The following is a 22,866-nucleotide window of genomic DNA, read 5'->3' as shown; positions in this document are numbered from 1 at the left end:
TGCCAAAAGCCACAAATGTTCTCTTATTAGAATCTTATTCTTCTGGCAGATAATTTTGCTTCTTTCGAGAAATAAATGCTTTAAATAAGCAAAAGTATGTCAAACAAATTAGACAATTTCAAGCTTTAAATGGTTGCGAAATGTCCAGGATTAATGTTGTATATGTTTACAATCAATCTAATTAGGGAATCTATTAAATTTGCCTATATCCAAGGGACTTTACTTACTGAGATATCAATGTTGAAGGTAAGAAATGGTATTTAAGTAATATATCAATACCAATATCAATAAAATATCAAATTTATATTTCTAAGGCCTGAATAGAGGAAAAGGCAATTCTGACTCACAAATTACTCACACAACAATCTCATACACAGGTTTTGTTGGAGCATTGTGTTTGGTGTAACAGTGCAGCATTATTCTAGGTTTGTACAACCAGGCATTGTTCCTATGGCCTCTTTTGTTGGAGTGGTGGTGATGAGGCTGCATCCTCTTTTTTTGCTGACACAAGCCTGCATGGACGACACAAGCCTGATATGGCCAGATGACTGAGCCAGAGAGAGGGAGCAAGCAAGAGATACATAGAAAGGGACAGGAACAGGATCAGGAGCTCTGGAGGGTAGACAGCAGAGATGGACTGACAAATCCTGAGTAGCAAATGTACATTTATATACGCACTGCTCAAGTACAGAAACCCAAGACGCAAGGTGAGCACAGATATGCAGGAGTCACCGGGTTCCATAGGTGTGGATGGAGGCTATGCCAACAATGTACCAGCATTTCTCACCAAGCTGTGGACGCTAGTGGAAGACCCAGAGACCAACCATCTTATCTGTTGGAGCACTGTGAGTCAGCCACTTTTGATAATAAATATACATATGAATTATCAAATAAAATAAAATTTTGTTTGTCACATACACATACATACAGGGTACGACATACAGTGAAATGCTTTTTTATTATAGTACATTTTATAGTTTAGCTTCTTACTTATAAAATTAACACCTGATATAAACATTAAATGGATTCTGTCCATAATCACAAATATTAAGATTTTACTTAACAATAAATCATTGGTCAAAAAATCAAGCAAGTATTAAACAAATGCACCATTAAGACCTTTTGTGCCACCATTCGCTTGCTTATTTTTACTGCAGTGAACTGTTCGTGGAAAAGCTATGAACACGGCGATTCCCTCTATTCACAAAGTTTGAATAATGATCAAATGTGCAAAATTCAAATGAATGTCTGTGTGTACAAAATTAGTCATTATTTAGTCATTGAAATATCTGTCTCAACTGATGCAGCCCAATGACCTGATAACAAGTTCATAAATGGAACCAAGATAAATAAAAAAAAAAAACAAGGGATGGTATTTAGTAACTTGTTTTTTTTACATGTAATCATTTAAGATAAAATTTTATGTAAAATTCCTGGTATTATGACCTATGTACGTGTTACTGTTGAGGAAGGTATACCATGTTCTCTGAAAAGCCACGTAAAGAAAAAATAAAATAAAAAATTTATATTATAAGATTATATAAACTGGTAGTATTAGCACATAATAGATTAAAAACAATAGTAAAATTTAATTCATATGCAGAACAACATCCTTATAAATGTAAATAAATTGCATAATAAAGTGCATTAAACTTATGCACGCACTACATAAGTTTAATAAAAGCTTTGTTTTTCACCATTTTTGTGTTTGACTAAGCAAAAATCACATTAAAAATGGGCTTGAACCATTTTCTCATCATTTCTGCCTTGGAAAGTTTTGTTAAAAGCATGACAAATATCACATTGCCTTACATATACATGGATTTTTATTAAGATGTTGGTCTTAAATTCAGGTTTCTAATGTAAATGATTGATAAACCAGTTAGAATATACATTATTACAATTAAAATACATTGTGTATGCTCTTTCTATAATTAATAAGTAGTCAGCTATAGACACTTAAGCATCTAAATGATGACACATATTCAGGTAATCTTGGGACCTTAACGTGTATTGATTCACAGTCACATGCACCCAAAATGAAGACAATTATATCAAACAGATTACTGGTGGTGTGGACTGGACAGTTGAATGGTTGAATGGTAAGTGTTAGTAAGTGTTAGTCATGTTGGGCCTCTGCTCACTAGAGCATTTGTATTAATTAACTGGGCTCATAATGAAACCAGGGATAAATGGAACATTAACAAGTTTTTTAGGCTTTACTATTAATCCAGTTTGCTAATTTTTTTAATATTCTTTAAATCTAATCGTTTTCAGGATCATTTGAAGAGCATAATATAAAGCCTGTTCAATCCTTTTGTAAATACTTGAGAATTCATACACGTTATTCATAATTCCATGAACATACATAACCCTATAAATCGTAGGGAACTGCTTGTCAACACCTTCAAAGTGAAAACAAATCTGTTCTTTTTCACCGTAGTGTGTCTGTAGCAGAAATGTTGTGTTTTCTCTGTCTGTCAACTGAACATATTTAAAGTAAAAAAACTAATCATATATTGTTTAATATTAGTGTAATATTAGAAGTTTAATAACAAGCTATGATGTATTTTAAACTACAGTAGATTAAAAACTAATATTTAAAATTTATAATGTATATAAAATGAAATCACATTTGCCTAGAAAATTATCATTTAAAATTAATATTTTAGGTAATGAATTAATACACACATTTTTTTTGGCTTGGTGTCTTCTACATAGACTGGTACCAGCTTCCATGTGTTTGACCAAGGCAGATTCGCCAAAGAGGTTCTACCCAAATACTTCAAGCACAACAACATGGCCAGCTTCGTGCGCCAACTCAACATGTGTATGTACTTTTACACAGCATAACAGAAATGAACCAATTTGTCACTTGACAGGTCAAATTGCACTTAGCTATAAATATAACCATAATGAAGTATTTCAACAAAAATTATAGCAACTGAAATCTATACATCATTTTTTGTAAAATCTGTGAAAATTTCTATAATTTGAACTGAATTTGAGCTGAAACTCACACACGCACACACACACACACAACTGTGTGACTGATCTGTACAACCCAGACACAATAATACTCACTTCACACATCCATGTCTTCAGCACCACTCATATTACATCACCTCATTACTACAAACTGTTGTAGTTAGCTCTATGTTGTCTATGTAGCACCAGGGTTCAGGAGGAACGTTGTTTCATTTCACTGTGTACTGCGTCAGCTATATATGGTTGAAATGACAATAAAAGCTTCTTGACTTGACTTGAGTTGCATTTTTGGAAGGAATTTTAAATTAGCATTCTTAGTTGCCCTTATTGTATTTATAATAAAACAAACAAAAACATCTCTATTAACTACACAAGCTGTAGCAAATATGCTACACAAACCTATAATAAACGAACAATAACATGTATTATGCACATCCAAATGTATGTATGTATGTGTATGCATGTATCAAATTGTTTTAGATGGCTTCAGGAAGGTGGTGAATATAGAACAGAGTGGGCTGGTGAAGCCGGAGAGAGATGATACAGAGTTTCAGCATCTCTACTTTCTCCAAGGTCATGAGCATCTGCTAGAACACATCAAACGCAAGGTATGACTAATGCATGGCTATACACAAACACAAATTAGTGTTGAACATAGTCACTGTGCTTTTATTTTTATGTATGACATGCAGATTCTTCTAGTTCGTTCTTTTTTTTTGTGTGTTTTCTCTACCAGGTGTCTATTGTAAAAAGTGAGGAGACGAAATTCAGGCAGGAGGACTTAAGCAAGCTTCTGTATGAAATACAGGTGCTTCGCAGCCAACAAGAGAATGTGGAGTGCCAGATGCAAGATATGAAACAGTAAAAACCTTTTTTTCCCAAATGTTTTGCAATTTTTTTTACGCACATATTGAATGTGATTAAAATTTATAATTAGCTCTTATGTGTGATCTGTAGTGGTGAAGCAGGAGCTCAGATTGCTGACAAAACTATAGATTTACCAGTCAGCCTACAATCCCTTTCCTTACCTATGGTTATGAGATGTAACTGAACGAATAACTTTACAAGAAGAGGCAGCAGAAATTAGGGTGAGAAGTTAAGCAATCAGAGTCTTGGGACAGAGCTTCTGTTTCTCTGAATTGAAAAGAGCTAGATGAGATGCTTTGGGCACCATACAAAGATGCCCCTGATTCCGGTTCCTGGACCTTGAACGGATGAATGAAATGAACGGAGCCCATGGACTAACTAAATATACTATTTTTCAGAGTTCAAAAGGAAACACTGTGATTCCCCAGGATCACATTCCACTGGAATGTGTTACCAGGGATAGAGGTGTATGGGTTCACTTTCTCAGCTTGCTGCCACTGTAACCCCAATAAAGAAAAGTTGAAAGAAAAATGCTTTTTTACTGATCTTTTCAAATTATATTGATTTAGAAGTAATGAATTTAATCTATGGGAAATTCTTCAGGAGAATGAAGACTTCTATAAGTTAAATGCATTAATGTTTTCACTTTCCTCTATAATACCAAAATAAGTTCTCACCTCAAAAAGATTTGATTTGACCCTTTACCTACATTCAATCATTCTTCACCTACTCTTGCTGTCTATTCATTGAGCCTATGCTTTGTGCATGCTGTTTGAATAGAACTCTCCTGACCTTTTAGTTGGTTGCAGTGAAGGTCATGTGCATTGATCATGTACTGGACCCTCAGGTAGATCAATGGGCTTGTGTGTCATAATTGGCAGTGGACTGTAATAAAGCTGTGATAAATCTGAATTTATTTAAGCATTAACTGAATATCTCTCTGTTTGTGTAGGCAGAATGAAGTATTATGGAGGGAGGTGGTATCTCTGAGACAGAACCACACACAGCAACAGAAAGTGATGAACAAGGTAAAAAAACAACATAAGATGAAGAATGTGGACACTTGGGTGTTTGATGCAGTTCAGTAAGCTTGAATCACTCTCTGGTTTTATTATTAGCTGATTCAGTTCCTGTTTAGCCAGATGCAGGCGAGCACCCCCAGCACAGTTGGGATTAAGAGAAAATTGTGAGTAAACATTCTCATGTAAGACTGATACTTGCCCATGCACACACACACACACACACACACACACACACACACACACACACACACACGCACGCACACATTCACCAAAAGACAACAAAAAAATTAAATCAACACATACAGGCCTAATATACACAGCTGTGCAAATGGCCAGCTCAGCTGGATTTGGTCAGGTGACACAATTCACTTGTTTGGCTGACCTGAATGGAGCTGAATGCTGAATCAGATCTACTGAGCTCTATGGCCCACACCCACACAGTAACCCCCTGAACCACAGCACATGACCCTCTACCCTCTATTAAGAGATGCACCGTCAGCTAGGGTGACCTGTGAAAATGAATCAGGTGAGAGGGAGGACGTGGTCTAGTAAAACACTTCACAATAATACTTTTTAACCTTTGTTCTAAAAATATGTAAATTCAAGCTGATATAAAACAAATATCTGAGAGACACTTGATGATGAACATGCCAAGGAAACAAAATATTATTACTATTATGAAACCTATAATAACATTAGATGTTTCCATGTTTTGTGTTGTTCCTGATTATCTGCGTAAGGCCTCTGATGTTAGATGATGGCTCCACCTCTCCTCCTACCTCTAAGCTTAGCCACGGCCAGTCCATGGAGTCCATACAAGAGGCCTTCTACATCCATTCGGTAATGTAAAATGCATGTACTGTATGATCAATAGAGAATATTCAAAGGATTTTTTTAAAACCATACCTTTTGTGATAATGTGTAAATTATTATTTTAAAAAAAGTATAATAATTACAAAATCCCTGCATACTAGTAAGCATAATTAAAATAATAATAATTTTGACAGATGGCACAGGTTTATAAATTAAAAGTGTAATAGGTAAAATTTCTAAACAACATGGTTTTTTATATGAATTGTAAAATATCTAAATGACAAGCTTTCTGTAAGGGTCACAGAAAAGAAGCCTGAACAGTAATATAAACCTGTCCCTCTTTTGCAATGACCTTTGAGTCCACATACACAAACTTAAGAAAAAAAGCTTAACAAGGGATGAATGTCAAATATTCTATCCAAGTGTTCCTCACTCTTGTTAGATATAATAGGAAAAGGGTGACCAAAAATGTGCTATTTGTTTGAAATATACTTTCTCTTCATATAGTATGACAGTGTCCTTGTATGTTTATGCTTTAAATATCACTCGTAAATGAATTTTTAATTCACAAACTGTCTCTAATTTCCATAAAGCTTCCAATATTGGATGTAGTATAATGGATCTATGCCAACTGACAGTTTTTTTACTGTCAGCCCTCCACAGAGGCTGCCTCCTGTTCCACTAGCAACACAATGACAGTGGGACCAATCATCTCCAATGTAACTGACATCTCACAGCCTACTGCAATGGCTATTCAAATAGAGGAAACACGGTACACTTATTTGCTCTTTTGGAATATAATCTTAGATAAAATTCAAGTGTGAAAAATGTTTGTTTATTTTAAGAAGCTAACATATATCATTGCATTTGTCATCTTATTTACTTATTTTGTGTTAAATAAATAGTGCATTATTATACATTGCTATATTGCCTGTTTATATAGGGAAAGATATCCAATGATTATTAAGGAAGAGCCAGTCAGTCCAGGTGTGCACCGGTGGAGTGAGGATGTTTCATGTGGTCTGTGTAATGAACCACCTGTTCTCCCTTTGGCCATGGTACAATCAGTCCTAGAAGGAAGAGGATCAGGCCCTGGAGAGAGGAGGGCAAAGAGGACCATGGATAGGTTAAGGCAGTAAATGAATATGTTTGATTTTAATAAATGTATATTATTAAGTACAACCTAATATTGTGTTTCATGTATGTTAGGGCTGAAACGTCTGAAGCTGTTGAAAATGTGGACATGAGCTTTGAAGAATTACAGCTGCTCCTGAGAAACCATCATCAGTGTATAGAGTCTAATGTGGATGTAGGTACAACATACAGGCACATAAATAAAAAGTAATTGGTAACATACTAATTACTTAAAATCAAACGCCACTTTTTGGGTCTTAAAATTTTTAACTGGTGACACTGCTCAAAGCTTGCTGAGCTCATTACATTCTTGGTATTTGGCAATCAAAAACTTTCAGTGTCTAGGCAAAAAAAATATTAGTCAGCTTTTTAAGTCTAGTATTTTAAATGAAACCTTATTAAATGATAAAAAAGTATTATTTGGAAATATTATGCTAGCCATTCACTACAGTTTACTGGTCATTTTATCCTGCTAGCTAAACACTAAAATACAGACAATGGTGCTCTGTTCTGTTTGGCCTTGACACATGCTAGGTATGAGTGTATGAGTTTTAGCATACTAGACAAAATACATTGTATAACCAAGATACAAAAGTACAAAGCATCCCACAACCTGTTATTAATTTGCTGGCTTTCAGCAAACCTCTAGCTATTAATGATACAAAGAAATATAAATCAAATGAATATCATTTCTTCTCACCTTCTATGTAATAAATTGATATATTTTGATCACTTATGTTTTTTATTTTTGATCAAATTAAGGCATATTTTTTAACATATTTTATTTAGTCAGTTCTGAAAGTATTGGAACAGCAAGACCACCATTATTTCTAGGACATTGTTTTAGATATGTTTCATTTCTTGATATTTATATCTGTATGTGTTAAAACCTAGAACATAGCATCTTTGGTGGAAGACCACCCCATTTGTAGGTCAGCAAAATTATTTGACCAGATAGTCTTAAAGAAAAAATTGGTTGTATATCTCTTGCTTGCAATAACATGCATGAAGCCTGTGACTCACTGACATTACTAAAGTGTTAATTCTTTTTTTGTGGTACTTTTCCAGGCTTGTACTGTAGCTTCCTTTAACTGTTGTTTGTTTTGGGAGGTTTCTGTCTTCATTTGTGTCTTCAGAAGGTGAAATGCCAATTGAATTAAGGTCTGGTGATTGACTTGGCTTTCCATGTTTTTTCCCTGTTGGAGTACTTTGTGGTGTTCACAGTGTGTATTAAGTTATCCACCTATAATGACATTCGTCCCGATTATATTGAATAAATTTCTCTGAAAATTGGTAGACAGAATGTTTCTTTTAAGCTGTTGATGTTTTGGCTGATTTTTTTTCTTCACAGCACTCAATATTTCTGCAATCAACTACTGCTGTTTTCCTTCGCCTGCATGTTTGATGTCTGGTTGTTAATATACCATTGGTTTCTTTCCTTTTATGTTTTTTTTTTTGCCAAGTTGACATTACAGGATAAGTTTAAGCAATTAATCTAACACCTGGGCAACAAGAAACATCTGTCTGTCACATGTTCCAATATTTCTGATTAGTTGTTCAAGTATATCGTCTCATTCTTCTTTTGATTTCAAGCCCAAATATCTTTAGCGTATAGCAAAAAAGTAAAGTACTTGTCTTGCTGTTCCAATACTTTTTAAAATATTTTAGAGGGACTGTTTTTAATGAGCTCTAAATTGCATGCTTGTTAATTTTACTCTCTTCTGATTGGCTGCCATCTCCCTTTTCCACAATATAGTCTGCTTTTGTGACTAAAATTGGCCGTGATGACACTTTCTGCATTCATGCATAAAAGTTCCAACCAACTTCACCCTGACACCACTGACAAAGATGACCATGAGTTACTATTGCAGGATTGTCAGGGTGACTCAGCATGATAGAGTGGGCTTTTTTGTCCAATGACTCAGTAATCATGTTTTTTTTATTCGTTCTTACAACAATCCTACCTTTAAATAAACAAAAAAGTTTATATCTCAAAACTTACTTTAATTATTTTAGAAATTCTACCAAATAATACACTACATAATATTCTAATTTCATTTTGAAAATATTTAATTGTTGAAATTTCATTTTCAGTTTGCTTAATCAAAATGATAATGTTCTTACATAAATCCTTTTTTTTTACTGTGAAATTAAAAAATTTGCTTAATCCTGAATACCTTTACTCTTTTATAGACAATCAATTTTACTATGCCCATGAATGAGTGGAACATTACAGAGATGGATCCAAATCTTAAATCCGTGAGTGATTCTTTCTGATTTAGATGATCTTACAATATTGGCCTTCAAAACTGAATGAAATACTATGATTTTAATAATCTGTTCCTACTGAATTCAGCTAGTGAGTTGTACCATCTTGTCTATCTGTGTACTGTATGTGTAGGAGTTGGCCAACATTCTTGTCCCTGCTGCTATGTCTCAGTATGTGTTCCAGAGCCAGGAGAGTGAAGTGTGCAATGCTGATGGATGTAAGGAACAGTAAGACCCTGAAATTGCATCTGGCACTAGCTCCTCTTCCTAGACCATCAGGTATCACCTGCTGTTCAGACCATTTTATTTTGAAAAGCTTTAATTCTAGGTGACAGCATTGTCTGGATATGTTGCAACACTGAGTTAAAATAAGATGCCCTGGTTTGGGGAAGGGAAGAATCTGCAAAATGTTTTTTCATGGCATTCCCTGTACTCAGTAGAATTCAAGATGCCTATTTTGTGCAGTTCTATTTCCTTACATTCCAGGCTGTCAGGGCTTTTTCCTTCTGTATTTTTTCTGACTGAATTTGTGGTATATCAGCCTAAGTTAGTGAATTATTCCATGGTGTACTAGTTTCCTAAATGTTTTACATAATATTTGTGTTCTAGAGTGCAAGATATTATCGCTGCAATGGCAGATGCCAGAACCATAGGGGTGAAATCAATGCCAGTATAGAGACTCTTGGTCTTGATAGTAGTACAACAGATCGAAGCATTGTTGGCAAATCCAAAAAGAACTGACACACTGCTTTGCCAAAGCATACATGATTCACTTGTCATTTCTTTTACTAACAACATTGTTTAATTGATTTTGACCCTCTAAGATAGCATTTCTTTGCCAAGAGACTCCAAGTCATTTGGTCTGTTAGAAATGAATAAGAAGGAAAGTTTAGCTTGTTCAAGTGCCATAGATTGGTAAAGCCACTTAGCATTAACTGCCACTGATGCCTGGGAAAATGTAAAGAAATTGCTAATTTCCTTGGTTGAGCAGTGTCTACCACCACTCCCAGAAACAGGGGTCAAAAATCTATCCGAATCTTGCAGGTGTAATAGAAAACAAAAAACGAAACGTTTTGTGAGCATGGGGCGAATTATTGTGCTTAAGTCCTGTGGAACACAGACATAAATGGAGAGACATGCCTATTCAGAATCATTCCCTGTTCTCTAGCACCCAGAGTGTTTAAGGGGTATGCGTACCTCATCTATATTTTCTGCAGTGCAGACAGTCTAGAGCAGCAAGTTACAAGACAGATGGTGTTCCTGATTATACATCATGAAGTCCTATAGAAAATAATCAAAATTACAAAAAAAAAGAAAAAAAAACCCAAAGCCAGAGTAGACTTGAGTATGGCACATGAAAAAAAATACTAAAAGGGAAGGGAAGAGGAGAACAAGGATCGACATCACCATATGTGTGTGCCTGCTGAGCTGGGTGTCTAGTGCCATTTTCAGCAACCCCTATGTGGCTCATACATACATATCAGTGTGGGCAGACAATACTAGGGTGGTGTCCTACATTGAACACCAAGGGGGTGCAAAATTGCAAATAATGTTCATGTAGTCCATAGAGCACTGTAAATGGCTGGAGGGAATCAGGCAGCGGATGCTCTGTCTTACAGCAACCCTGTGCTCAGAAATAGGTGAATTTACAAAAAAGTAGTTCAGTTAATTTGAATCAATGCCTACTGAAATGCAGATTGCCAAATCTAAACAGACACACAGTTTGGTTTAGGTAATGAGCATTCTTGCTCTCTTACAGATCTTGTGTAAATGTATCTAGCGAGTGCATGGACAGCTTAGATTTCCATCTTCTTTATATTTTATTTTACCTTCTTTACATTTTGCTGGTAAAATAATATTTGCACTTTTTTTTTATTTGTACAGGGTATACATTGAGGGGAAAGTATTCTTCAATATACTTCCAGTACATATAAAGTATCTCACAAAAGTGAGTACACCCCCACATCTCAGCAACCATTTTTCTGAAAGGGCAATACTATAGAAATTATACTTGGATATATTTTAGAGTAGTCAATGTGCAGATTGTACAGCAGTAAAGATTTACTGTCCTCTGAAAATAACTCAACATACAGCCATTATTGTCTAAATAACTGCCAATAAAAGTGAGTACACCACAAGTGAACGTCAAAACTCTGTCCAAAGTTTCACAAATATTTTGTGTGAGCACCACTGTTATCCAGCACTGCCTGTTGCTGGAATACTCTTCCACTCCTCCATAATGACATCACGGAGCTGCTGGATGTTAAACGCATGGCATTTCTCTTTGGCCACTCCATCACCTTCACCTTCAGCTTCCTCAGCAAGCCAGTTGTCATCTTGATGTTTGGGGTCGTTATTATGTCGGAAAACTGCCGTTTGGCCCAGTTTTCTAAAGGGTGGGCATCATGTTATACTTCAGAATGTCACAGTATATGTTGGAATCTATGTTTCCCCCTATGTACTCCAGTTCTCCAGTACCAGCAGCTCTCATGCAGCCCCAGACTATGATGCTACCACCACCATGCATGACTGTAGGCAAAACACAATTTTCTTGGAACTCCTCACTAGGGTGTTGCCACACATGCTGGACACCATCTGAGCCAAACAGGTTTATCTTAATCTCATCAGACCACAGGCCATGGTTCCAGTAATTCATGCTCTTGGAGGGGTTTTCCTCAGCACACTGTATGCCGGCTTTTTAGTGAACCAGTTTCAGAAGACGCTTCCTTTCTGGGAAGACGGCCATGCAAACCGACTTGTTGCAGTGTGCGCCGTATGGTCTGATCCCTGACAAGCAGACCTTCCTCTAAAGCAATGCTGGCAGCACTCATGTGTTTGTTTTTTGAAACCAGCTTCTGCACCTAACACACAGCACGAGGGCTCAACCTCTTTGATGGACCCTTGTGAGGCCTGTTCCGAGTGGAACCCATCTTAGAAAACCTCTGTATGACCCTTGCCACTGTTCTGTAACTCAGTTTCAGGGTGAACTGATCTTACACCCCTGGCCATCTTTGTGGAGAGCAACAATTCTTATTCTCAAATTCTCAGAGAGTTATTTGCCGTGAGGTGCCATGTTGAACAACAGTGGTTAGTATAAGACAATTGTACTCAATGCACCATTTTTAACTGCTCCAATACAAGATAAACAAATGAACATGATGAATCAATGTACGGCTGTTACCACTTAGGGTGTTCTCATTTGTTGCAATTAGTGCATTTATAAACCCATCTTGAAATTCATAATAAATAGTATAATGCAAAAGGATCATGTTGAATTCTTAGGCAAATTTGTATTTTAGGAAGCAGAATTCCATTAGCCCAATTAATTTCATTAGTTGTGGGAGTTTTTTCTTTGCTGAAGTGACCACACCGGTGTCATTATGGGTATATGCTTTACTGTACAAGAATGTGATCCATATCTGAATGCACTTTACTATGTGTTGCAGTTACTGCTTGTGGAGCTGGTTTTCCCCCCTTTTATATTTAAATGAAAATATACATTTATATATTTTCATTTTGATGGAGCATACTATATTTATATTTTATATCAATAGAATTATATTAGAAATAAATATTACTAAATCTGTTTGTCTATATAAATGTGTGAAGTTTAAGGAGTTTTAGTGTGGACCTCACATTTGGGTTGGTTAAAATCTTTAAAAAATTATTTTTATTTTTTGCACAAATCTGTCTACTCTGTAGCAAACAATATACCTGTAATTGAAACAGAGGTATCAGATTCTATGATATACAGTATGCTTGATTTCAGTAGTTATGGTACATGTCCGTGTAAGTTTGATTTTTTAGTTTGATCAAACCTCATTATTTAGTATTATAAAAATACATTTTTGCTGCCTATTTTGCAGATGAAAACATACAAAAACCTGTGTTGACATTTGTTGAAAACATGGCTGGTATAATAATTGCACTAAGAATGGTTACTGTATTAGAAATAGCAAGGATTGTTTTTTTATGTTTATTACAACTGTTCAGCTGTAAGAGGTTTTCATCATTTGTTTTTTTTTCTACTAAAATATTTTTCTTACTATAAACATTTTTCTTTTTCATGTGACAAATTGCACTTGTAATTAATGGATGTATCATATTGCATCAAAATGGTCAAATATGATTCATGCTTGCTGAATTCATATTTGATACAATGATTCATTAATGAAAGGGCTGTTGAAAAAAAATCCAGGGCTGTTTATATTTTCACACTGTTCTTTTACTGTATGTAATTGGTATCAGTAGTGTTGTGTCATATGACCCATGTTCACATAATACTGGACAATACAGGTTAATGCCTACTGAAATGAAAGATATTTTGGATTCGAGCATTATTTCTTGAAATAAAACATTTCTGGCACGATTCCTTGTCACTGAATTATTTTAATACTCACTCAAAAAGATCAGTAATTGAAATAAATTTGTTGTGTAATGTGTGTCAGAAGATCCAATAAGTGAAGAGGCATTTAGTACATTTTTGCATGAGCTGTTGAAACTATGTACCTTTACCTACATATTTTATCAAATTTTTTTTTTTAGCTTCCGTCTATATTGATTTTTTTTTTAAATCAATTTTCCAAACACCCTTAGATTAAGAAAGACCTATTATAACTTATTGAAACAGCACATTATATGTAAAGCTATTGTTTTGGTTCCCAGGGAACAGTCATTTGTGTTCCAATCATGTACATTTTCAAGTCAGAAGATGTAAATTAAAGAATTGCTGACAAATTGTTCAAGTCAGTATTGTTACTCAAAGGATGCTCAAAGATCCTTAGCATAGAGCTAGCCCTATTTCAAATTCAGTTCCACTAATCAGATCTGCATAAACAATTAATAAAGAACTTCCCAGTTGTATTGGTGATTCATTCTGAACCTAAAAGATTTACCTGGGTATAAAACTAGACTGCTGAAGCATGTGCTATGAACAGCAAATAAATGCTTGCCAAACACAAGGAGAACAAATAGGAATGCACTCGCCCTTGAAAGTATTATTAAAAGGCATTATGTGGAATTGGACACTACATTTGCTGAGGACAAAGAAAAGAAATGTATTAGTGTCTCTATGCTTTTCTTTTTTTTTTTTCTTTAAAAATAATGCAATGAACAAGCTAATAATGTGTTACACAAACATAAGATTAGTTTAGAACTTTTAGTCATGATCAACAGATACATTCATTTCCTGCATAAATTAGAATAAAAAGTAGCAGATCAAACATTTGCCTTTAAATCTTTTTCATTTTCTTTTTTCCCAAAAACAACTGACCTTTTGTTTCCTCATCCCTCCAACAGGTCACCCAACAAACTTTTTCTTGAACTAAAAGAATACTTGTGGGTGAAAAGTATTATATAATTTAAACAAGAAAACAAACCAACCCCTAATTTGACTCACAAGTTAAATAGTCAGATAAATCAGTTCTTTTTTGGTTTTTTACAATGAAAATTTATTATAAAACGGAACAACAAAGTCAAAGTTAAAAAAAAAAAAAAAATCTTGAATCACATTTTATTGACTAAAGCCATTGCATTCACATGTGACTGAACATAAAATGTAGCTATTTTGGTAAATGAAGAAGTAATTCAACACTAAAATCTAAAAATTACAATGCAGTGATGACAAAACCTAAATGGACAAAAACATGAAAATTACAAAACTGGATTGGACTCTAGCCAAATCTTTTCAGGTTTCAGGTCATAGAAAGGAGCCACTTATTCCAGTCTATGTATTCTTTGACTGCACTCACAGAGACAGCCTTCTGGACTGCATGCCCATCAGTTGTAGATGAAGTTAAATCTGTTTAAGAGGAAAAACAAATATTAGCAATATTCTGCCTATGCATGTCAATTTTGGTAGACTATTGCTTTTCCTATCCAGATGTGTGGTACAAAAACTTTAGATTGCAGAACTACACACTGGTGGAGTACTCATTTACACCCTACAGTCAATCCCTGATAATTCGCGGATTGGAAAATTTGCGGGTTCTCATTTGGAACCAAACTAACAGCAAGTTGTGGATTATCTTAAAATTTGTGGAAATCCGCAGCGGGACCAAATGTTTAGAAACGTTAGGAATAAGATTGGAAAGTATGTTTTCACTAAGAAATTTGATACAAACTTTTAAAAACACATTATTGTGTTAAAGCGACAATGTCTAGATGAATTCACTAAGGTACCATAGGGGCTGCGGGAGTGCATTCAGAATTCGCAGGGGACCACTGTATTGCAAAAGGTTTTCAGACACCTGGTCATAAGTATAGTATGTGCTTTTTGAGCATCACATTCCACATTTAGTCACAATTTGCTCTTATAATTTCCTTCACTCTTCTGAGATGATGTTCGACTACATTTTGGAGTGTGCTTGTGGAGATTTGTGCTCATTCAGACACAAACGTGTTAGTAAAGTCAGGTACTGATGTAGGTGAGTTGAGGAGGCCTGAGGCACAGTCAGCGTTTCAATTCATTCCAAAGGCGTTCAATAGCGTTGAAATCAGAGCTCTATAGCAGTAGATATCTTCCACTCCAAATAATGCAAAGCATCTCTTCATAAATTGCTGTGTACACAGGCGTATTGTCATGCTGGAACATGTTTGGGGCTCCTAGTTTAGGTGAATGGAAAATGTCATGCTACTGCACCCTAGGGCTGGGCGATATGGCCTAAAAAAATAAAATCCCAGATTTTTTTCACAAAAAATCTGATTTGCGATTTAAATCGATTTTTACCCCTGCTTAAAATCAATCTGCATATGACAAAGAAAATGTTAAAAAAAATGTTTTAACTTTATTAAATAAAGTTTATTTACCCTTCTGGGATTATAACCCACTTTGGGTTAAAGTGCAATCAGAAACAACAAGCCAAAAATACAAGATGGCTCCCTGCCATTGTAAATTGTAAAAATAGAACATAACATAAAATGAGCAAACCTACAAAGAAAAATGTTTTATGAGTGTTTAAATGTGGAACATAATTGAAAATGCACCTGAGGTTTTGAGTGATTTTGCCTTTAAAATTCCTCCAAAACTCCACAGTAAAATGACTTAAAAATTAAGAGAGTAATAGACAGGGACACTGTTAATAAGAAGTATTTGAAAGATTGAGCAAACCTATAAAGAAAAATGTTTTGTGAGTGTTTGAATGTGGAACATGGTTAAAAATGCACTGATGTTTGGAGTGATTTTGCATTTACTTTTCTTAAAAACTCCACAGTAAAATGACTTGAAATTTGAAATAAGAATATAATAGACAGGGAGATTCTATATAAGAAGTATTTGAAAGATTGAGCAAACCTCAAAAAAATGTTTTGAGTGTTTAAATATGGTGATTCAAATGCTCTGATTTTTCTGTTTCTTAACGGAAACGCCGTTCTGAAGCATCTTTACAGGTATTTTGACCGCTCCCACCACCAATACCGTACGTGTACGATTAGACGCGCAACACTAAACAAAGTGTGGCCGCTTAACCGTGTATTTTCAAGATGCGGCTGCTTAAGCGCAGTCTTGTGCTGCTGCTGTCTTGTTCATTGCGTCTGACGCAGCAAAACCGAACCAATTCCAAATTACAGATGACACTGTGCCTTTCTCGGGAACGAGTTCTTCTCTGCTCGCTGCCATGTTGTTTGTGTATCTCTATGGCAAACGCGGGGAGGCTGAGTTTGTTGGAAACTATGGAAGCCCAGAGAGGAGCGTCGGCGGACATTAAAAAGAAAACCAATTTTTATTAAAACAGATCGATGTAAACACATTCGAGTTAATCGATAAAATCGATTTATCGCCCGGCCCTACTGCACCCTAAGACACCCGATACAATTGTGTGCCTTCAGCTTTGCAAAACCAATTTGGGAAAGAACCACATATGGCTGGAAAGTCAGGTGTCCCAATAATTTTGTCCATATAGTGAATGACTGTTTCCAATCTCCTAACAAATCACATTTGTATTTTTTATTTAACTATGTAATTAGTGCATGAAATTTATTTCAAATTGGAAAACTAATTTTTCTTTGGCATATGAATTATTGCATGTATTCATGAATTATTGCATGTACACATGAGATATTTTTACATTTCTTGCATTTCTCACAGGGCTCTTACTGAGAACAAAACATTTTGAAGTGTGATGGCCAGTGACCCAAACCAAGTTGTCAATACCTTAATCTTGACCGGAAATGAATGCTCAGTGTGTGCTCTTTGAGGATTTGCTTGAAAAGTGGAATCAGTTCATTTAATCACAATAAATGTTACTATAGACTGTGCACTTGATTTTTCCTATGAATAAAGAATATGAAATCTTTTTATACGAATATAGACTGAGATCTGTCGTCTCTTAATGTAAAGCAAGGCCAATAAATTCTCATTTAAAAGCTATAAAACAGACACAAAAAAAGTGTAATGCAGTTATTTCTTATAAAGACTGACTTGCTAAACTAAAGAGCAATGATATTGATACTGTCACCGACACAACACAACTGACACCAACTTTTTGGCCTCTCACCTGCTGAGTAACTGAGGAAGGCTGGATATAATTGGTCCGTATCCAGGAGCATTGTCATAGAGCTCAAACAAGGGGGCTGCCACCAACTTGTAGTTTTTTGGTACTGCAAACAAAGCTGGAATACAACCACAAATCAAACAAAAGTCACATCTGCATATACAAGGAGTTAAAGAGAACTAAATACATGTTTACCTTTCTCTTGCAACTGAACCAAGAACAGCTTCTTATGTTCCTTGGGCTTAGTAATGTGAGCTGGAATGTAGGGGTACTGAAGACGTAAAAATATAAAAAATATATATATAAAAATATTGAAAAGAAGAATTAATGAGTGTTGATTTCTTATTACCGTAATTTCCAGACTATAAAGCGCACTCAAATATAAGCCACACCCACTGAATTTGACAAAGATTTTTATTTTGAACATAAATACGCCACACCTGTCTATAAGCCGCAGGTGCCTACATTGAAACTAATGAACTTTACACAGGCTTTAACGAAAGACAGTGTCTGTTACACGGCTTGTATCTAAACAGTAGCCTACCAAGAAAGTCATTGTTCACTGTCTTCCTCCTTCCTTTCACAACAATTTCTCTCGGGAGTTTTTCTTTTTGCATCGTTGTGCGTTTAAAAATCCCGATGCCGTGCAGCTCAGAACACAGGTGAAGTGGTTTTTTTTATGCCCGGTTGTTTTTAGCGTGACGAATGATTCGCATTTCCTGTTGACAGTCCGAGTGAGCGACAGGTCAAACATCAGAGGAACCTCATCCATATTTATGATGTGGTGCAGCCCGATTCACTGGGGGCGCATCTGATTTAATATAAAGAGTTTCATTGGTTCACCTGAAACCTGTTCGGCAATTTCATTAGTCTATTGTTATGGGGCTCAGTTTTTTGTCTTGAAGTTTGTGAAACTGGGAAAAAAAAACAAAAAATCCATAAAATAGCCACTTCATTGTTTAAGCCGCGGGGTTCAAAGTGTGGGGAAAAAGGTAGCGGCTTATAATCTGGAAAATACGGTAAATTAACTATATTTATATATATTTAAATATATTTCAGTGTGGTGCATACAGATGACAAAGGGGACAGATTACTAACCTGTGGTGGTTCAAAATTGGGTCTCCACCAGTTTCCAATGCAGTCATCAATCACCCAGTCCTGCTTCACGCCGTCTTGACGCCCCAAGATCTAGTCAAAGCACATGTCCTTGTCAGTGAAGCTTCGAAGCTAAATTAATAATTTTTTAAGTATTGCTGTTGCACCAAGTCTGTGCCTTGTTTTGCTATGCAGGGATTAATGCAACAGAAATTATGTAATTTTAATTAAATAAATAAATAAGTATGCATTCAGTGTAAACAATAAAGGTAATAGAAGATTGTTTAGTCAGTGATTATTTTATTTCACATTTCTGACTCCTTAAAATTTAGATTTTATATGTTAATTTTTTAAAGCTTTACACTGACTGTCAAATGTTTTTAAATGTTTGACATCATATTGTGTTTGTCACTGCTAAAACAAACTTCACTGCTTACACCCAGTGTTTAAACTGAGTAATGTGAATAAGGTGTTTGCCCACAATGTCAAACAAAATAACTTTGATTTCCAACCTCTATAGTCAAGTCAAGTTTATTTCTATAGCCCTTTTCACAACAGATATTGTCTCAAAGCAAAGTAAAGTTAAAGGCCTATAGGCCTGTCCCCTGCAATGTAGCATACTTCATCACAAAACATTTAACAAACCCCAAAGATCCTGAGAGAATTCATTTCAATATTTCATTTAATTAAAGCATCTATTGTACAGAGCCCAGAACAAGGTTAGATTGAAATAAAGCATAATCAATACCTCCGTCATCAGCCGTTTTAAGCCCTCTACCTCATCCTCTCCTGGGTTTAACTCTCCACCAGGGCTGAAAGCATATATTCACATTAGTGTATTAGGTTATAAATGTAGAGGCATGTGGAAAGTCTGTCAGTGTATTCAGAATTTTAATGTTTAAATGCAATGCTAGAACTTTACAACAGAGTTATATATTTCCGGCAATGGAAACCAGTAGATTTCAAAACTATATAAAGTGACTGTACTCTGTTTTTTACAGTCACTTTACATCTGTCGCTCTACAGAAATCTCCAGTTCTATTTGTCATAACCCAAAAGTATGTGGGCATCAGACTTATTTGTGCTTGCTGTACATTAGAATCAATGTTTAGTTTTCCTTACAAAATACCATCCACTCTTACATTTACAGCATTCTGCAAATGCTCTCATCCAGCGAGATTATTTTTACGTGTATGCAACTGAAGGCTTTGCTCAAGGACCCAGCAGTGGCAGTTAGGTGCTGCTGGGATTTTGAACTCACAACCAGCCAATCAGTTTACATCTGAACCAGTGAGCTACCTCTGTTTCCACTCATTTGGAATGCCATTCCGGTTCATCCTCGAGGTTGGGTTGAGGTCAGAGCTCTGTGCAGGACACTCAGGTTTTTCCACAACAATTTTGACAATCCATGTTTTCATGGAGCTTGATTTGTGCTCAGGGTCACGGTCATGCTGTATCATGTTTGCGTTCCTGAGTTCCAGTGAGTGAAAATGTGTAATGGTACAGCATATAAAGACATTCGAGAATATTATGCGTTCCAAACTTTGTAGCAACAGTTCCTCACATTGATCCTTTACAGTTCGTGTACTGATAGAACCACTCTACTGATTACGCAATTGCACATCTTCTACACACAACGATTAGCCCCCTGGACTGCAGTAAAGGGCAGTACGCGAAAATGCTGTTTGTGGACTACAGTTCAGCATTTAACACCTTATTTATAAAATATTCCTGGGACTCAGCCCACCCCTGTGTCAATGGATCTTCAACTTCCTGACAGACAGACCACAAGCCGTACGGGAGGGTAAACACACCTCATTGCCCGCTGTATGCACTGTAAACACATGACTGTGTGGTCACTTCCAACTCCACCACCATCAAGTTTGCTGACGACACTGTTGTGGTGAGCCTGATCTCCAACAACGATGAGACTGCCTACCTACAGGAGATTAAAAACCTGGAGAGATGGTGCCAGGAGAACAATCTTCTCCTATAATGTCAGCAAGACTAAGGAGTTGATAGTGAACTTCAGCACGAAGCAGGAGCGGTCATACCAACCGCTAAACATCAGCGGGACCCCAGTGGAGAGAGTAGACAGTTTCTTGTACCTACGTGTTCACATCACACAGGACCTGTCTTGGTCCTGTCACATCAACACGCTGGTAAAGAAGCCCAGCAGCGTGTGTACCACCTGAGACGCTTAAGGGACTTTAAACTTCCCTCTCAGGTACTAAAGACTTTCTACACCTGAACCATTGAGAGCGTTCTAACGGGTAGCGTCACTTCCTGGTTCGGGAACAGCACCATGCAGGACAGACGAGCCGTCCAGACAGTGGTGCGTTCAGATAAACGTACTATCTACACCGAGCTCCCTGACCTGCAGGACATCTACAGCACGTGGTGCCGGACCAGGAAGATCAGCCATCCCAACAATGGACTCTTTTCTCCGTTGCGTTCAGGGAAGCGCTTCGGCTCCTTGAAAGCAACTCAGAGAGAATGAGGAGGAGCTTCTTCCTGCAGGCCATTCGGTGTCTAATCCAGGAGACACCCAGCAACTAGTACCTGGACCTCTCCGTCTCACTTTTCCTTCGCAGCAAAATTATTTTTGCACTATTGTATATGTCACTTTAACTCTGGACTGTAACTTTGACTTAAGACTGGCCCAGGGTCACTGTATGTCACCTGAACACTTTAAGGACAATCACACTGGATTAATTTAATCTGTACTTCTATTAATATCTGTCACACATATCCACCTCTTTCTGTGTGTGTGTGTGTGTGTTTGTGTGTGTGTGTGTGTGTACATTATATATATATATATATATATATATATATATATATATATATATATATATATATATATATATTACACACACACATACACTTATTTTTATCTTTTTTATTTATACTTATACTATTTTTATGGACAGTCGTAAAAAGCATTTCGCCACATGTCGTACTATGTATGAATGTGTATATGACAAATAAAATTTGAATTTGATAGTGCGGTAATCATTTTTTTTTTTTTGCAATATAGTGTGTATAAAAAGACGGCACAGCGTATAATATGACAAATTGTAAGACACTTGCTATGTCGCTGACTTACAGTTTAAAGAAGGTGGTTCCCAGCTGCAGCAGAAGGACATGAGGCAGTCTGTGTTCGTGCACGATCAGCACTCCCTCCACCGTGCGCCTCATCCCGATCTTCTCAAACTCTTCGCGCATGCGCTGGAACCTGGCGGCCACCGAACTGTCCTTTTCATACAGGGGCTCTTTTGTTCCGAACGTGTAATTGGTCAGAGGATATCTAGAGCAAAACACCTTGCATTAAAAAAAGGAACACAGGCTCTTTCGGCTAATTAGCCGTTCTGGTAATAGCTTACCGTCCCCGTTGTCTGTGCAATATTAGTTAAATAATCTATATGGATTTCTTCTGTAAAGCAACGTGGCCTTTAAACTAATATACATCATTTTATCTAATATACCGCACAATTGCAACAAGACTACGCTTTTCAGCAAAGCAACTCACAGGTTGATGGTTCTCTCCAGGGTTAGAGGTTTAGCCGGTGGGCTAATGTATTTGTTTCCGAACTGATTAACTCCGCGCGGCCAGCCAGTAGACGAGCGATTTGGAGGAACAACTGACATGCTTTCTTAGATAACTAAAGTATGTACTTTACAAATCTACGCTATCGTGCACCAACGTTTTTAGTATATTATTAAAAATGAACAAAATGGTTAGGGGTGCTCCACGAAGGAGTTTGTATTACAGGCAAAACGAAAACACCACACTTTGCCGTAAAACTACATCCGGCATAGGTATGTCAGTTCCTGGTTTACGACACCGGGCCAAGTTTTACGTTAACACCATGGAAACAGGAATACCAACGTTAGCTGGAAAAGCGGGCTGAAGTGTTCTTTACTGGGTTACAAAGTGCCTGATATTAAATATGATATATGCAAATTATTTAATTAATAGACCAAGATAGGGTTTATTTATATAAAAGATGATACAACCGAGTTACTTTAGTCTGCAAGGTGGTTACTGTTACAATATGTTATATAGGGTCTGCAGGATGTGATTATAAGAGTTATATGTTGTGTATGTGACGTCATTAGAATGCGCCAACACGTGAAGTAAATAAAGAGCACAGAAGAATATGCGTGCATGAGACTCTTTTAGGTGGTGA

The 22,866-nt window shown here is 36.4% G+C and overlaps 2 protein-coding genes across 4 annotated transcripts; one reads left to right on the top strand and one right to left on the bottom strand.

Moving 5' to 3' along the window:
- Positions 1–530: 530 nt before the first annotated feature.
- Positions 531–11,612, top strand: hsf4 (heat shock transcription factor 4). 3 transcript variants are annotated; one of them, XM_046864689.1, is made up of 13 exons: positions 531–845; positions 2,722–2,830; positions 3,469–3,596; positions 3,725–3,849; positions 4,808–4,883; positions 4,974–5,041; positions 5,618–5,717; positions 6,344–6,462; positions 6,634–6,816; positions 6,900–6,999; positions 9,018–9,083; positions 9,226–9,371; positions 11,560–11,612. In XM_046864689.1, the coding sequence occupies exons 1-12, from the start codon at positions 720–722 to the stop codon at positions 9,322–9,324; spliced, it is 1,299 nt and encodes a 432-aa protein (XP_046720645.1). In that variant the 5' UTR covers positions 531–719; the 3' UTR covers positions 9,325–9,371; positions 11,560–11,612. The 3 variants fall into 3 exon arrangements, with proteins under 3 accessions (XP_046720645.1, XP_046720644.1, XP_046720643.1); XM_046864688.1 differs by lacking the exon at positions 11,560–11,612 and adding an exon at positions 10,977–11,144; XM_046864687.1 differs by lacking the exon at positions 11,560–11,612 and having other exon boundaries at positions 9,226–11,144.
- A 2,978-nt stretch (positions 11,613–14,590) lies between these two features.
- On the bottom strand, positions 14,591–22,498 carry nudt21 (nudix hydrolase 21). The gene is made up of 7 exons (XM_046865371.1): positions 22,206–22,498; positions 21,783–21,983; positions 19,425–19,488; positions 18,680–18,769; positions 17,777–17,852; positions 17,585–17,699; positions 14,591–14,892 (listed from the first exon to the last, which is right to left on the bottom strand). Exons 1-7 carry the CDS (start codon positions 22,322–22,324, stop codon positions 14,871–14,873), a joined length of 687 nt encoding a protein of 228 aa, XP_046721327.1. The 5' UTR covers positions 22,325–22,498; the 3' UTR covers positions 14,591–14,870.
- Positions 22,499–22,866: the final 368 nt, after the last annotated feature.

This window comes from Silurus meridionalis, chromosome 13 (genome assembly GCF_014805685.1).
Source record: "Silurus meridionalis isolate SWU-2019-XX chromosome 13, ASM1480568v1, whole genome shotgun sequence".
Lineage (NCBI taxonomy): Eukaryota > Metazoa > Chordata > Actinopteri > Siluriformes > Siluridae > Silurus > Silurus meridionalis.
This window is presented reverse-complemented; position numbering and strand designations above follow the sequence as displayed.